This window comes from Cibotium barometz, chromosome 22 (genome assembly GCF_041138505.1).
Source record: "Cibotium barometz isolate CiBa-2024 chromosome 22, ASM4113850v1, whole genome shotgun sequence".
In the NCBI taxonomy this organism is placed as follows: domain Eukaryota; kingdom Viridiplantae; phylum Streptophyta; class Polypodiopsida; order Cyatheales; family Cibotiaceae; genus Cibotium; species Cibotium barometz.
Window position 1 is genome coordinate 42,688,546 of NC_141067.1, and position 13,578 is coordinate 42,702,123.

Here is a 13,578-nt window from a genome sequence, read left to right on the forward strand (position 1 = left end):
TCCGTCGCTGCACTGGTTCCGACCACCAGCAGCCGGCGGCGCTAGTGGGGAGCCCACCGCTGCCGCTCAGCTCGCGGGTGGCACCGCCCTCTCCAGCCGGCGGCGATAGTGCAGCCAGATCCGCCGCCGCCCAGCAGCGACCCCGCTCCGTCACGTTCCGGCCGCCCTCGCCGTCGCCCAGCAGCGACCCCGCTCCGTCATGTTCCGACCGCCCTCTTTGTTCCGCTCCGGTCGCCTTCGACGTTTCATTCTGGCCGCCCAGAGCCGTCCGTCGACTCCCGTGCGTACCCGCCAGCGACTCCAGCGCGTCGGCTCTCGCCCGTTCCGGCTTGCCTGCGGCCTTCATCTGCACTTGCGTGCTCGCCCGCCTACCGCTGTTCGCACCCTCTGACTGGCCCAACACCTGCCAGCGCCCGCCTCTGCCTGCGCTTGCCTGGCCTGACACCTGGTGCTGCCCCGCCTCCGCCCGTCTTGTCAGCTCTGTGCGCCCTCCTCGACACCTGCAGCTCCGGCGCACTCTGCACGCCTCCGCCTGGGTGCCATGTATGTGCCCCCGTCTGCAGCACCGTGTGCTTCTCCTCGTTGAGTCTCCAGCTTCGCCTGTGTGCTCCCTGCCTATGCTTTACACGTGCTACCCCCAAAGGTATTCTTTGTGCACATTTTTTTCCAAATACAAATACAAAATTTGCAGCCATTTCAGTGCAGGTCAGATGCAATTTAGTGCATGTAGTGAAGGGTTCAGGCAATTTGGGGGACTTCTCAATTTCAGGACAAATTGAAAAAAAATTGGGCATGTTGCTTTGCCTGCAATTTGGGGGTTTTCAAAATTAAGGTCAAAATCAGCAAATTGAACCTCTTTCAGTTGCAGAAATTTGGGGCTTTTATGAAAATTGGCCAATTAGATGCACATTGAAGCGATTGGAGTGCATAAAAATTGGGGATTTTCAGATTGGAGCATGTAATTGGACATTACAGCTGTGATTTGTCGCGTATGTATACACATTGTGTGTAATTGGACAATTTGGTGCAGGTTTACACTTGCTTTGGTTTGCAGGCATACATTTGCACAAGACATTTGGTTGCCTGGCAGTGCACATTGGTGCTTGGTTTGCTTGCAGGTATTTTTGTTGACATGGCACAGAATGCTACAGATGTATTTGGTGTGCTCACCCAGGAGGACAAGTTGGATGGATCTAACTACTCACTCTGGAGTTTCATGATCCGTAATTTGCTGGTAGCCAAAGGGCTTTGGGGCATTGTGTGTGGTGATGACACACGCCCACTTACCATACAGCCAGCCACACCTCAAAGGGGAGGTGCTCAAAGAGCTCCTGATGTAGAACCTGCTCCCATACAAGAGCAAAAGAGATGGGACTCTAGAGATGCACAGGCCATGTCATTATAAGCCCTTTCAGTGAAAAGGACTATTATTCCGCACATTCGTTCTTGCAAGACATCGAAGCTTGCATGGGACACATTGGAAGCAATGTATCAGGTACGCAACGAGGCAAGAGTTGCGTACTTGAAGAGGCAATTGGATCTTCTTTCTATGGATGAGGGTGACTCCATGGCAATCATCTCACCAAAGTGAAAGATTTGCAGGAACAATTGCTCAACATTGATGAGGTTATCCCAGACAGACAGATGGTCACTAACACTCTTCATTCTTTACCGCCTTCCTACTTGGGCTTTCACACCTCTCTCAACCTCTCAATGAGAGGAGGTGGTGATCCCGTCACTTTTGAAGAGCTCGTGGGTTTACTCTTGCAGGAAGAGCAAACAAGAGCAAACTTATCGAGCAACCGTGGTGGAGACAAGGCATTTACAGCCAAGGATAAAGGTAAAGCAAAGAGCTTTAGGCATGGGGGACAACAGTCTAGCAAGGCTGGTCATGGACAACCCTCTTTTGGTGGTGAAAAGTCTGACAAAGGGGATGCAAACAAGCCCAAAAAGAAGGGCAAATGTCACTACTGCCATAAGCCTGGACACTACATCAGTGAATGTAGGAAGCGGATTGCGAAAGAGAAAAGCAAAGAAGCAGGCAATGCAGTAGCAGACTCTTCTGATGACAAAATACAGCAATCAGCTAATGTAATCCAAGAAGAGTCGTGCACTAGTGGCACACCAAGTGCTTCAGACACTGATATGTCTTGCATTGCATCTGACAGACAGAATGCATCATGGTATTTTGATAGTGGTGCTTCGAGCCACATCACTTCATGCAAAGATGTATTTCAGCACTTGGTTTATGCTTCAAATGGCCGCACTGTATCATGTGTAGATCATACCACATATCCAGTAAAGGGAATTGGCAATGTCATACTTTTTGCAACCAATGGTGCCAATATTTGTATGAAAAATGTATTGTATGTTCCAGGGATAAAGAAAAATCTGCTCTTTGTCTCAGCCATAAACGACCAAGGTTTGAAGGTTGAATTTGAAGATGGGAAGTGTTTGGTAAAAGACCCATCAAAGGGTTATGAAATAGTCACTTCTGGAACACGATACAAGGCTTGTATAAGTTGGACAGCTATGACAAGCGTACTTATGATGCAAATATAGTGGCTGCGCACACTCCTGCTATGCATGATGCAGAGCTATGGCATGCTCGTTTTGGGCATGTAAATTTTCAGAGTTTGATGCTTTTGCAGAAGCATCATATGGTTGATAATATACCGCCTCTTGAGTCTCCACCAAGACATGTATGTGAGGGGTGTATTTTGGGAAAGATGCAACGAAAACCATTCCCCAAAGATGGAGTTGTTAGAGCTGAAAGTAAATTACAGCTCATACATAGTGATGTATGTGGTCCAATGCGGACACCATCCATAGGGGGGCATCTTTACTTCGTCACATTCATTGATGACTACTCTAGGTTTGCTTGGGCTTACCCTTTGAAAGCGAAAGCAGATGTGTTTACATGCTTTCGACACTTTGTAGCAATGGCTGAAAATATATGTGGATGTAAAGTCCAAACACTCCGCTTAGATAGAGGTGGAGAATACATGTCAAATGCAGTCATGGATTATATGATTCAAAAGGGCATCAAACACCAATGTGCTGTGCCTTATACACCGCAGCAGAATGGTGTAGCTGAAAGGAAAAATAGATCTCTCATGGAGATGGCAAGATGCATGGTAAAAGCACAAAAGTTGCCTCACAAATTTTGGATGGAAGCTATAATGTGTGCAACTCATGTGTTGAACAGGTGTCCAACAAAAGCTTTGAAAACCATAACACCATTTGAGGCTTGGTATAGCCGAAAGCCAACAGTGGATTATATGCGTACATTTGGGTGTTTGGCATATGCACATGTGCCAGAACAACTCCGATTAAAGCTAGATGAAAAAGCAATTAAATGCATTTTTGTGGGCTACAGCAATGAAAGCAAAGGATACCGTCTTTATAATCCAACTACACGAAGGATTTTTGTCAGTAGAGATGTGGTATTTGCTGAAAATTCAGAACAGCCCATGTACAACTTGTATAAAAGCAATGATACAGGCATACAGGAGATGTTTGATGGACTTTTACCCATTGCAATTAGGGGGGATTCAGATCAGCCAGCTCCAACACAAGAAAATCCTCATGTAGAACATGTGGAGCAGCCAGCCATTCAGCCCCCTTCTATGGAAGAAGTGGAAGATCTTGTCAGGGAAGAGCAAACAGCCATAGACACAGCCAAGTCAGTGCCAAGATGGTTGCTGAAAACTTTGCAAGAAAGCAAACTTGCAGCTCCACTCACAGGTAGAACAAGGGCTAGTTCCAGCCATGCTTTGAATATACATCGTGGGGAGTCTGCATTAGCAATGGGTGGTCTCTTTGATTCAGAAGAGCCTTCTTCTTATGAAGAAGCACATGAAAATGAGCATTGGTTGCAAGCTATGCAAGCTGAAATTTCTTCTATGATGAAGAACAATACATGGGATCTTGTGGAATTGCCTAAAGGCAAGCATGTCATTGGAACAAAGTGGGTGTACAAAGTCAAAAGAAAGTCTGATGGTACTATTGACAGGTACAAAGCAAGACTTGTGGCTAAAGGCTACTCCCAGAAAAAGGGAATAGATTATGAAGAGACTTTTGCTCCTACTTCGAGAATGACCACAATAAGATCAATGATTGCATTGACTGCACATAAAGGATGGATAGTGCATCAACTGGACATCAAAACTGCATTCTTAAATAGGGATTTACAAGAGGAAGTATATGTAAATCAGCCCATTGGTTTTGTAGTTCGTGGTGAGGAACATAAAGTATGTAGGTTACACAAAGCATTGTATGGGTTAAAGCAAGCTCCAAGAGCTTGGTATGATAAGATACATGCTCATCTAACCAGCCAAGGTTATGAGAATAGTCCAGCTGAAAGCACATTGTATGTGAAGAAAACCGATGCCGATATTCTCATAGTCATCTTGTATGTAGATGACATGCTCATTACAGGAACTAGCAAAGCACAAATTTCAGATTTCAAAGCTGATTTGAAAGCTGAATTTGATATGTCAGATTTGGGGCCTTTACACTACTATCTCGGCATACAGTCTATGCATACAGATGATGGCATTGTTATGCAGCAAACTAAGTATATAAAAAGTTTGCTAAAAAGGTTTCACATGGATGAATGTAAGCCCATTTCTACTCCGGTAGAACCAGGTGTACGGCTTACTATGCATGATATTGGAGAGCCTTTTGAGGCCGGCATTTACAGCCAGGCAGTTGGATGCCTCATTTACTTGTGTAACACAAGGCCAAACATATCTTTTGGGGTGTCTTTGTTGAGCAAATTCATGCACAGCCCAGGCACAAAGCATTGGCAAGCAGTCAAACGCATTTTTCGTTATCTTCAGGGTACCCTGGATCTTGGTTTGTTCTATCCAAGGGGGCAGCTTGCAGCTTTATGCATACAGTGATTCAGATTGGGCTGGTGATTATGATACCCATGCAATCCACCAGTGGGAATTGTTTTTTTCTTGGCAGTTCATGCCTATCTTGGTTGAGCAAAAAGCAAGCCACTGTTGCCACATCTACTTGTGAGGCTGAGTACAGAGCAGTCTTCACAGCTACAGTAGATTGTGTATGGTTGAGGAGATTATTGGCTGATATTCGTGAGTGTCAGCAAACACCCACCACCATTCTCACAGATAGCCACAGTGCTATGGCCGTGGCACGAAATCCAGTATTTCATGCACGTACCAAGCACATTGAGATTCATTATCACTATGTCAAAGAGAGGCTACATGCAGGGGATATCAGTTTATCTTACTGCCCTACACAGGATAATGTTGCAGATCTATTCACAAAGGCTTTACCTCGAGAAAAGTTTGAAGCTTTCCGCAAAGCTTTGGGCTTACTCTCATACAGAGAGTGATCTGCTACCTTGAACAGGTTCACACTTCCACTACAGGGGGGATTTGTAGGCATATGCTCACTTATGGTAGTGCTATGTGTGAACAGGGCTTAACCAAGGGCACTTTTTTCCATGTGGTTTTTCCCCTTGGACATCAAGTGTGAAAGGACACTAACATATAATATTTTGTACTTCTATATTATATGGATGTGGCACACATACAAGGGTTGACTTGCATTTTGTGGATACCACACTTTTGGCTCTCCCTCTCTCTCTCTCATTTCTGTGTGTGAGCTTCTCTACCTTGCACCTAACCCTAATGTGCAGGTTTGTGTGTGTGAGTGTGTGAGTCCAACACCCAACAATGATCACTTGTGCTTAAAAGAAGGCCCTGGGAGCAACTTCCATTGAAGAAAAGTCTGTGGATGCACCTCCTCCTTTCCGCAATATTGTGGACCATGCATTTCTACAAGCACACTGTAACCGCTCCGTACAAGAGGCCTGACAAATCGGAAGATAAAATACACATTTTTAGATCACTTAACTAATACAAACAATGGACAATACATGCAAACATTAAAACTGAAAATGACAAAGAACACTTGACATCATCATTGGGGCTAGAAAGGGCTAGCCCCCTCCCCCTCCCCCCCCCCCTTCAATACAGTAGTATTTCTTGGAGTATCTATATTTACAAGTGTTCACGGACCCAAGGCCAGATTTCTCCATAACATGGAGTGAGTACAACTGAAAAAACCATAAGATTTTTGTTGATGTAGAATCGGTTGTCGGAGTAAACCAAATCACAAGCCGTCTCCCACCTTCACTAGGTGAACACCTGTCCTCACTGGTCTTACAGGACCGTGCACCAACAGGCACGCTCGTACTATCGCCTGGTAGGGTAAAACACCGCGGAGGGAGTGATACTTGGAGCTCCCAAGTCAGCTTTGCTTCCAGTTTTCCTTATACTCCAATGACCTTCACTGGCTCCTCTAAATGTAAGGGCGCGGTCAGGGTAATCGTGGGGAAAATCACCATCCCGGTGGCCTTCCTTGGTGAAGGTAGCTAGGGGTGATGCTTGCCTGACAAATCTTGTAAAAACAACAACATTTAATTTTAATAATATCTGAATCTGAAAATACAGAAACAAGTACCTGACAAAGATTTTCAATTCACGTCTCAAGAGAGAAGATCATCCTCTTTTTATTGTACTCTTAGTTGATGCAAACAAGAGGTACAAGCGGGTTCTCGAGCAGGTACAGGCAGGTACTCGAGCAGGTACAGGTGGGTACAAGACAACAAGTACAGACGGGTTTTCGGCAGCCAACCGGGTATTGTTATGCAGCAAGTACTGGGCAGCAGGCGGGTACTATACTTGCAGCACATAGGCGGGTTGGAGGAGATGAATTCAGGGCAGCAGGCGGGTACAACACTGTAGACAGGTACTGCATTTCTCAAGAAAGAGCTTGAGAACATGGACATGAATGAAGGTGATAGTATGGCTGATCATCTTACAAAGATCCAGGATCTTCGCGAGTAGCTGCTCAACATTGATGAGGTCATTTCCGAAAAGGAGTTGTTTCCAGGACACTATCATCTTTGCTAGAAACCTACTTGAATTTCCATACATCGCTCACTCTATCTATGCGGGGTACCCCTGAACCAATCTTGTTTGAAGAGTTGGTTGGTTTGTTGCTATAGGAGGAGCTGAATCGGAAGAATAAATCTTCCAGCATGTGTCGTGATGGGGCTTTTTCTGGGCAAGACAAGGGCAAGGAAAAAGCTAAACACAGTTTTCAGCCAAAGGCTGATTCGGGATAGCCTTCACAAAAGGCTAAAAATGATGTAGGCAAGCCCAAGAAAAAGGGCAAATGTCACTACTGCAAGAAGCCAGGTCATTACTTGAGTGAGTGCAAAAAGAGGCTTACAAAGGAGAAGGAAAAGGAAAGCGGCATGGCTGTAGATTCTTCTTCATCACCTACAGGGAAAGATGATGCATCAGCAAATCTTGTGCAGGATGAGTGGACTTTCATCACTTGCAGTTATGATGCATCTTTGGAGCATGTGTCTCTCAATGTCAATGAAACACACGACACATGGTATTTTGACAGTGGTGCTTCTAAACACACCACCTCGCGGAGGGATTTGTTTACGAAGCATATAGCTACCCCAGAAGGCAAGCGGGTAACATGTGCAAACAATTCTTCTTATCCAGGGGTGTTGGTGAGGTGATCCTCACAACAACAGATGGTGCAGACTTATGTCCTCTAGATGTATTGTATATGTGCCAGGGATTAAGAACTTGCTGTCTGTCTCCTCTTTTGCTAAAAGAGGATATGCAGTCAACTTTGAGGACGATAGATGCATAGTGAAAGACCGTGAAGGTGGCTATGCATTGGTCACTTCTGGCACATTGTACCATGGGTTATATCAGCTTGACAGGTTTGATAGGAGAGAGCATGATGCTCATGTGGTTACCACTCTTACACCTGCCATGCACGAGGTAGAATTGTGGCATGCCAGGTTGGGCATGTGAATTATGGCAGTTTGATGCTATTGCAAAGGCATAATATGGTACATGATATGCCTCATGTAGAGCTGCCACCAAAACATATATGTGAAGGGTGCATATTGGTGGGTAAGTACTAAGATGCACAGAAATGCATTCCCAAAAGATGGAACAACAAGGGCTGTCCGGAAATTACAGCTTGTGCACAGTGATGTGTGTGGTCCTATGCGGACACCATCTTTTGGAAAGCATCTATTCTTTGTAACCTTTATTGATGACTACTCGAGATTTGCATGGGTGTATCCCTTGAAGGCCAAATTTGATGTATTTGCATGTTTTCAGCATTTTGTGGCACAAGCTGAAAATCAAACAGGTTGCAAAGTGTAAACCCTCCGTACAGATCGAGGGGGGGAACACATGTCCATTGCTTTCAAAGCATTTATGGCAGAAAAAGGCATAAAGCATCAATGCACGATGTCATATTCTCCTCAGCAAAATGGTGTTGCTGAGAGAAAGAACATGTCTTTGATGGGAATGGCTAGATGCATAAGGGCTTGCCGCACAAATTCTGGATGGAGGAAATAATGTGTGCTACATGTGTTGAATAGATGCCATACCAAAGCATTGAAAACCATCACGCCATACGAGGCCTGGCATGAAAGGAAACCTAAAGTTGATCACTTTAGAGTTTTTTGATCTATAGCATATGCACATGTACCTCAACAATTGAGAGGTAAGCTTGATGACAAAGCAGCTAAGTGCATATTTGTGGGTTATAGTAGTGGTAGTAAAGGCTACCGTCTCTTTAATCCTTCCACACAAAGGATTTTGGAAAGCAGAGATGTATTTGCTGAAAATTCAGACCAGGCATTGGCTGAATTTTTGGGACAGCCACCTTCGGGTTCACATAACATCTTTGAAGGACTTCTCCCGTTGGGAATTGATGGCTCAACAGATCAGCCATCAACTTTGCCCAATGGACGGCATTTGGGTGCTCAAAATCAGTCCATGAATGAGCTCATTACACCTCAAAATGTGGAGGAAGCAGTGGAGCGAGAGAGCAGACAGCAACGGTGGAGGCTAGAGTTGTGCCTCGTTGGCTGCTTTGTACTTTATAGGAGAGCAAACTTTTAGCTCCACTTGGTAGTAGGACACGGGGTGGTTCACGTAATGCAAGAGACGCAGATGTTGCTTGCATGAGTACACTTTGTGATGGAGATGAGCCAGATTCATTAGAAGAGGCTCATGAGGATGAGCATTGGATGCAAGCCATGCAAAATGAGATGGATTCTATCCATAAAAACAGCACTTGGGATTTGGTAGACTTGCCTGCTGGCAAGAAGCCCATTGGCACAAAGTGGGTTTACAAGTTAAAAAGGAAGTCTGATGGTACCATGTGATAGGCACAAGGCCAGGCTAGTGGCCAAAGGATATGTCCAGCAAAAAGGCATTGATTATGATGAGACTTTCGCACCTACTTCTCGTATGGCCACAGTTAGAAGTTTGTTGCATTGGCTGCCCATCATGGATGGAAAGTGCATCAGTTGGATATAAAATCAGCTTTTCTCAATGGGGATTTGCAAAAAGAAGTGTATGTAAATCAGCCCATTGGTTTTGTGATGCATGGTCATGAAAACAAAGTATGCAAGCTTCGAAAAGCACTTAATGGTCTCAAACAAGCTCCTCGAGCTTGGTATGAGAAGATACATACTTATTTGACCACTCAGGGATTTTGCAATAGTCCAACGGAGAGCACCCTCTATGCTAAGGAGGATCATGGCACTTTGATTATGCTCATTCTTTATGTGGATGACATGTTGCTAACTAGGAATGATATGGATAAAATTTCAGCATTCGAAGCTGAATTGCAATCTAAAATTCCCTGTTGTATAAGTGATTGTTTATGGACGATCTAAGAAAGAAAAATCTGTTATCGGACATATGTCATAGATCTCCAATAAGATCATTATCTTGTTTAAGAAATTGTTTTCCGAACCTCTTAAGTCTTAGGATCTCGTGGATGATATCAAAATAAAAATTAAATAATATATAAATTTTTGGTAGAATCATGAGACGAGGAAACCATGGCCGTCAGCCAGACCCTCTCTCTGAAGATGACGAGCTTGACCCTAATGTTTGCAAGGCTCTTCATAGGACTCAGCCAGGACCCTTCAAAGGAGAAGGGGAGAACCTGGGCGAGGCTATGGAGAAATGGGTGGAAGCCATGGAAGAATATTTTGACGACAAGTATGAGAGAACGTATTGGGAGGCGAGCATGAAGGGGGGGAGGTGAGTATGAAGTGGCATGGGGAGGTGAGCTGAAAGGGCATGGGGGAGGCGAGTATGAGGAATGCCATGGGGGAGGCGAGTATGAGGAATGCCATGGGGAGCCGAGTATGAGATTGGAGGGGGCCGAGCATGAATTGTGGCGTGGGAGCGAGCATGAAAAAGGCTAAGAGGGGGGCGAGTATGAAAGGAGGAGGGGGGAGGTGAGTATGTAAGATTGAAGTTTCCACAACCTCAGAGGCAAATAAAGGAGAGGAAGGGACATGGGTTCCCTTGGAGAGGAGAGTGGGAAGATTGAGGACACTCCCTCAAGGGGATGGTAGGTTCTTCCAAGGGAACTTTTTGTAGATTCTTGGTGCGGGGGCATTGGGAGATCGGTCGTGCGTGTGGTTGGGTGCTTGTCGACCTTATGCGAGAGGGGTTTGACAACCTTGCACCCTTTGTGGTGCCCCATGAGAGGTTTAACTAGACCTATTGTCTCATAGTGCTCTGATTGAGAGTTGGTGGAGTTGCTTGGTACCTCCGTGATGTCCACCAGGCCTTCCGCAGCTTGGAGCCAATCAAGTAGTTTCAACTCATTACCATAGGGAACAAGGCCTTCTCCAGACATGGGCCAAGACGTGGTCAGCTGATGGGTGGGAGACGAAGTGGGGGCTACCGTGGCACCGCTCCTGTGGGCCGTGCTCCTGGGGAATCCACAAACAGTTAGAACCCCAATCATGTAGTACTCCTGTACTTCTAAGCCACGGTCGACCATTGAGTAATGAGTAAGCCCCCCTGACTTCAAGGAGACGGATCACCACAAAGTTGAGCAAGGATGGGATTCCTTGGGTTACTACAGTGACGCATTCCACTAGGCCTATTGGGGTCACCTCCCGTTGGTTGGCCATACGGACACAAAAATTGTTTGGTCTCGTTACTTGGAGACCCACTGCATGGAGTGTGAATAAACTCCATAGGTTTACCCCAAAGCCTTCATTGACAATTGCTTAGTGTGGGCACCCGTAGTGGCTACACCTTCTAAGTGGCATCAGCTGCTTCCCCTCGCACGAGCTGAGTTGCAAGCTGATTTGCATGTTTGAGCTAGAATGATCTATCTCCTATGAGCTTGGCTCCTCGTGTCCTATGAGTGCTGGCTACTCAGAGTAGTACTTCCAGGTTCTTAGCACACCAACTTAGAGTGCACTTGTGTACCTCACTGTTCATCAATGGGCCATCTTCTCCCTTTACAGGACTTGCATGAGGGCTTTTTGATGTCTGCTTAATCTAGACTAGCAGAGTATACTGACATTCATGTGATGGGATGCATCAAACTTTGCCAAAAGAATTGTTTTCAAGATTATTCATTTTAATTAAAACAAGTTTGGATTTGATCACTGTTTCATTGGTCTTACCTCATTCCTATAATTCTAACATGCCTAGGGTTGGGCTTGCGGCAAGTGTGGGTTCAGAATTCCCACACTCATGTAGAAAGTGGCTGGAGGATATGCAGATTGACACCGCAGGTCTTTTATCCTCAATGTCTTCTACATTACGGGCTTGGCAGGTGTGGTTATTGTTGAACATTGTCCATCACCCAGCTTGCTGAAGCTTTTACACTAATTGGGTTGCAGTTGGGATCCTCTTTTGTTTCAGATCTTGGAGGCAGATGGTCGAAGGACTCAGGTGTGTTATCTTTCCTTTTGAACACTCTTGATCTTTAGTCACACGTACTGTACAGCTTGCATAATTGTTGGGTGGAGTGGACAACAGAAGCAACAGGAGAGAAAGGCAAGAAGCAAAGCGTGGAGCTGTAGATGTATTGCTGAAGTAATAAAAACTACAAAAGATATACCTAATATGATGAACCCCTAACTGGGTGTCATACATGTACTAGGTGTCCCCATCGGAACTAGTACTAACTGTACCATAGGTCCTAACTGATAATATCTAGGCCTACAAGGCACATACCAAGGAATGAGCGACACCTATAGATAGCCCATCGAGTGGCCTACAAACCCCCCTCGACGGTATGGGCTGAAGTATCCTGGAAATGTCTCAAGATACCTGAAGACTAAAGGTTATGGTTGCACAAATTCGTCCAATATGGATATAGCAACCTATGACTGTACAGAGTAGCAGATCACGTAACAAATGGTACCAAGCGTAAAGCTTGTCGAAAAGCCTCAAACTTTGGTCGCGGGAGAGCGTTCGTGAAGAGATCTACCAAGTTGTCTTCAGTGGGAATGTAAGACAACTGAATGTCACCATCTGACCATCGCTCTCTGACATAGTGGTAATGAACCTCAATGTGTTTCGTGCGAGCATGAAACACAGGATTTCGTGCAATAGCCAAAGCACTCTGACTGTCAGTATGAATGACTGTAGGAGTAGTCTGACCAACTAGAAGATCTGCAAGTAGTTTCCGTAGCCAAACACACTCTACTGTAGCTGGGAAAGCTGCCCTGTACTCAGCCTCACAACTAGATGTGGCAACTGTCGCTTGCTTCTTGCTGAACCAAGAGATGCATGAAGAGCCAAGCATGAAACAATTGCCACTATGGGATCGGGGTGTATCATAGCAACCAGCCCAATCACTATCAGTGAACCCATGCATGATAAGTGAAGAATCAGCCTTGTAAAAAAGGCCCAAGTGTTGTGTGCCTTTGATATATCTAAAGACACGTTTCACTGCATGCCAATGGTGATGAGTGGGACTGTGCATAAACCTGCTCAACTGGGAGACCACGTATTGCAAGTCTGGCCGAGTATGACACAAGTAAAGTAAACAACCAACTGCCTGCTGATAAGAGGTAGCATCACAAGGTCCACTGGTATCTTCAGCAGAGAAACAAAAACCAGTCTCTAATGGGGTGGAGACGGGTTTGTAGTCCTCAAACTGAAATCTCTGTAAGAGCTGTCCAATGTACTTGGATTGTGACATAATAATTCCCCCCTCAATCCGAGCAAATTGTATGCCCAAATAATACTGCAACTGGCCAAGATCAGTAAGAGCAAATGATTGCTGTAATTCCCGTTTAAAATCTGCAATTTTCTTGGGATGTGGCCCAGTGAGAATCATGTCATCCACATAGAGGATCAAAATCAGCAAATATGCCCCCCTTTTACGGATATATAAAGTAATCATTGAATTCTTTAGACAGGTATTCCCCCCCTCTATCAGATTTCATATTGGCAATCTTCAAGCCTGCATCATTTTCAGCCAAGGCAATGAAGTGCTTGAAGCATGTGAACACTTCAATGCAAATATCCAAGTGTACCTGGTAAAGTCATCAATGAAGGTGACAGAGTAGTAGAAGCCACCAATAGATGCGGTCTTCATGGGACCACACATATCACTGTGAACAAGAAATAACTTGCGAGATGCCCCAACTCTGCCAAGCGGTGCATCTTGCCAAGTAGGCAAGCTTCACAGATATGTTTCTTAGTAGGCATGCGC

General features: G+C 45.2%; 1 protein-coding gene across 5 annotated transcripts in view; it reads left to right on the plus strand.

Moving 5' to 3' along the window:
• Positions 1-13,578, plus strand: part of LOC147626623 (uncharacterized protein C16C9.01c-like) — a 129,943-nt gene that overhangs the window by 38,833 nt on the left and 77,532 nt on the right. For 4 of the 5 annotated variants that reach the window (XM_086816682.1, XM_086816681.1, XM_086816678.1 and 1 more), the window contains exons 3-4: positions 11,562-11,685; positions 11,775-11,804. In XM_086816682.1, coding sequence (XP_086672808.1) covers positions 11,562-11,685; positions 11,775-11,804 — 154 coding nt within the window. Of the gene's footprint in view, positions 1-11,561; positions 11,686-11,752; positions 11,805-13,578 lie in introns of all 5 variants that reach the window. The other variant, XM_086816679.1, reaches the window with a different exon arrangement.